The following is a 2530-nucleotide window of genomic DNA, read 5'->3' on the forward strand; positions in this document are numbered from 1 at the left end:
GAATTACAGGGAAGGTGTTGAACACTTCTTTAATTATTGAGTAATTTGGGAACTAGTAAGGGCAAGAAGTCATTTGAAGAAGATAATGGATATTAAAGGTGGGATCAATAAGAATTTGTAGAGGTGATAGAGTAAATGTTGTGATAGCAGTTGAAGAAGTTTTGTTTTCAATATGAAAGTAGCAGCATGGATTTGTTACTCATGCAGTTCAGATGAAACAGTCAACAAAAAATACCACACTCCCATAATCCTTGAGCTCTGATCCAGTCTCAGCGCTGGTATTTGAGAAGCTTGATAATCCCCTGCTTGATTTCCTGGGTCCGTACCCCATAAACTATGGGATTGAGAGCTGGTGGGATGAGGTGGTGCAGGACATTGAGGAGAATGGGCACTTCTGAGGGCACTTTCTTTCCTGCTTTGTTTGTGAAAATGAAGACTAGAAGCAACGTGTAGAAGAAAAGTATAAGGATGAGATGGGAACCACAAGTACTCAAGGCTTTGGTGGCTGCACCCCTTGACTGCAGACCCATCACAGCTCTCAGGATGAAGCAGTAGGATAGCAAAATGAGCACCAGGTCAGACCCCAACAGGCACCAGACACTCACAAACTGATAGAGCTTATTTAGGTGAATATCCCCACAGGATAGCCTTGCTACAGAAATGTTAGCACAAATACAGTTCTCCACCACATTGCTGGCACAGTAGTTAAGCCTGGCAGCCAGAACTGGGGTGGGCAGTGTGGCCAACAGATTGCGAAAGACAATAAAGACAACTGCATTAATGACAAACTGTTCAGTGATGATGGAGGGGTAGCGAAGTGGGTGGCAAATGGCCACATAGCGGTCATAGGCCATAACAAGGAAGGTGGAGGACTCCATGGGTAGGAAGGTATTCATGATGAACATCTGAAGGAAGCAGCCCGCAAAGCTGATGGGTTTCATGTTGAACCAGAAGATGAGCAGGACCTGCCAAAATCATAGTTCTCAAAAATCCTGTACATCCATTCTTTCCCTTGAGGACTTAACCCTGGGGAAAACCCTCAAATGGCTTCAATCATCCATCTCTCCAAACCCCTTCCCATAATCTCATCCAGAACATCGTCCTCATTACAAAACCTTCTATGTGCATCTTGATCTGCACTGTGGAGCTCATTTGCATTCCATCTACAGACTACAACCTTTGTTTAATTTTATGTGTGTGTGTGTATGTGTGTGTATGATTTTCAGCTCTGTTCTTTCTTGAATTTCAGAACTCTTATTCAAATTCTAGCTAGAAACATCTAATCATAAAATGTTATTCAGAGGAATATCAAAACCAGTAAAAGCAGTACTTATTTCAACACCCATCAACTCCTCCATATACATAAGAAATATCTTTAAATCATGTGGTGCAGTGATTAAAGCATTCAATGGCTAACCAAAAGGCTGGTGAATCCACCAGCTGCTCCACAGGAGAAAGATGAGACAATCTATTTCCATAAAGATTTACAGCTTTGGAAACCCTATGGGGCAGTTTACTCTGCCCAATAGGTTGCTATGAGTAAGAATCAACTCCATGTTAGTGAGTTATCTCATATATGTTGTAAACACACATCCAGTTACATTAGAGAAAGGAAATTCTAGAGTCCTTGGATGTAGGTGTGGAGGTCATGCAAAGTGAAGGAGATACTCCCTAGAAGTAAGAAGAGGACTGGAATTTGGGACTATCATTGATTCAGACACCAAGTGAGGGCCTGGCAAGCAAGAATGAATGAATCCTTAGAAAGGCATGGGCACTGAAAATAAGAGAGGGGCTATGATGAACCTGCTGTAATGGTGTGAATGATTCATTGAGCGTTTCCTTGAAGCGTGGGGAATGTACAAATTTTAAAAAGTGCTCTTTAGAGAAAGACAAGTGAAAGCCTGAAGGCGAGTTTGGGGAGGGGGGCTCTGACCTTGGGGATGACTGTGAGGCAGAGGATGACATCCAGCATGGAGAGGATGGCAAGCAGGTAGTACATGGGCTCATGCAGAGAGGCCTCCTGCCGGATGGCAAGTAATAACACAAAGTTGGCCCCAAGAGCCAAAACCAGGAGAGGAGCTAGAGGTATAGACAGCCAGTGCTGTGCGTCCTGCATCCCTGGGAAGCAGATCATTAGGAATTCAGTCACCTGGGTCACTGTGTTGTTGGAAAACAATACCATGATTGGTCGGTGGACCTGGAACTGGCTGAAAAAAAAAAAAGAGATGTTAACTCAGGGTCAACTGTCCCATTAATGTCATCCTAACAGATATGTGTCCACTCTAGTCTCTCAAACTTCTCCACCATTCTATTGCTATAATAACCTAACACTTAAATTGGGTCATATCACTCCCCTGTTTAAATTATTTCCTTTACGTTCATAACTGCATGGATTAAAAATAACTTCCTTAATATAAATACAATCCAACTCCAGAAAGATTGCAAAATTACCTCACACACACGCAGACCCAAACATACTTCTAGAACATGGTTTCCTTTGTCTCACTTATGCATTTTTATATATGCCATA

At 42.5% G+C, this 2530-nt stretch overlaps 1 protein-coding gene across 1 annotated transcript; it reads right to left on the reverse strand.

Annotated features, from left to right (window-relative positions):
• Positions 1-269: 269 nt before the first annotated feature.
• LOC103210462 (olfactory receptor 56A4-like) lies at positions 270-2182 on the reverse strand. Its single transcript, XM_007956391.1, has 2 exons — positions 1934-2182; positions 270-965 (listed from the first exon to the last, which is right to left on the reverse strand). Exons 1-2 carry the CDS (start codon positions 2180-2182, stop codon positions 270-272), a joined length of 945 nt encoding a protein of 314 aa, XP_007954582.1.
• Positions 2183-2530: the final 348 nt, after the last annotated feature.

Source organism: Orycteropus afer, unplaced genomic scaffold, assembly GCF_000298275.1.
Source record: "Orycteropus afer afer isolate SDZICR_OR568_19922 unplaced genomic scaffold, OryAfe1.0 scaffold00014, whole genome shotgun sequence".
NCBI classification, from domain to species: domain Eukaryota; kingdom Metazoa; phylum Chordata; class Mammalia; order Tubulidentata; family Orycteropodidae; genus Orycteropus; species Orycteropus afer.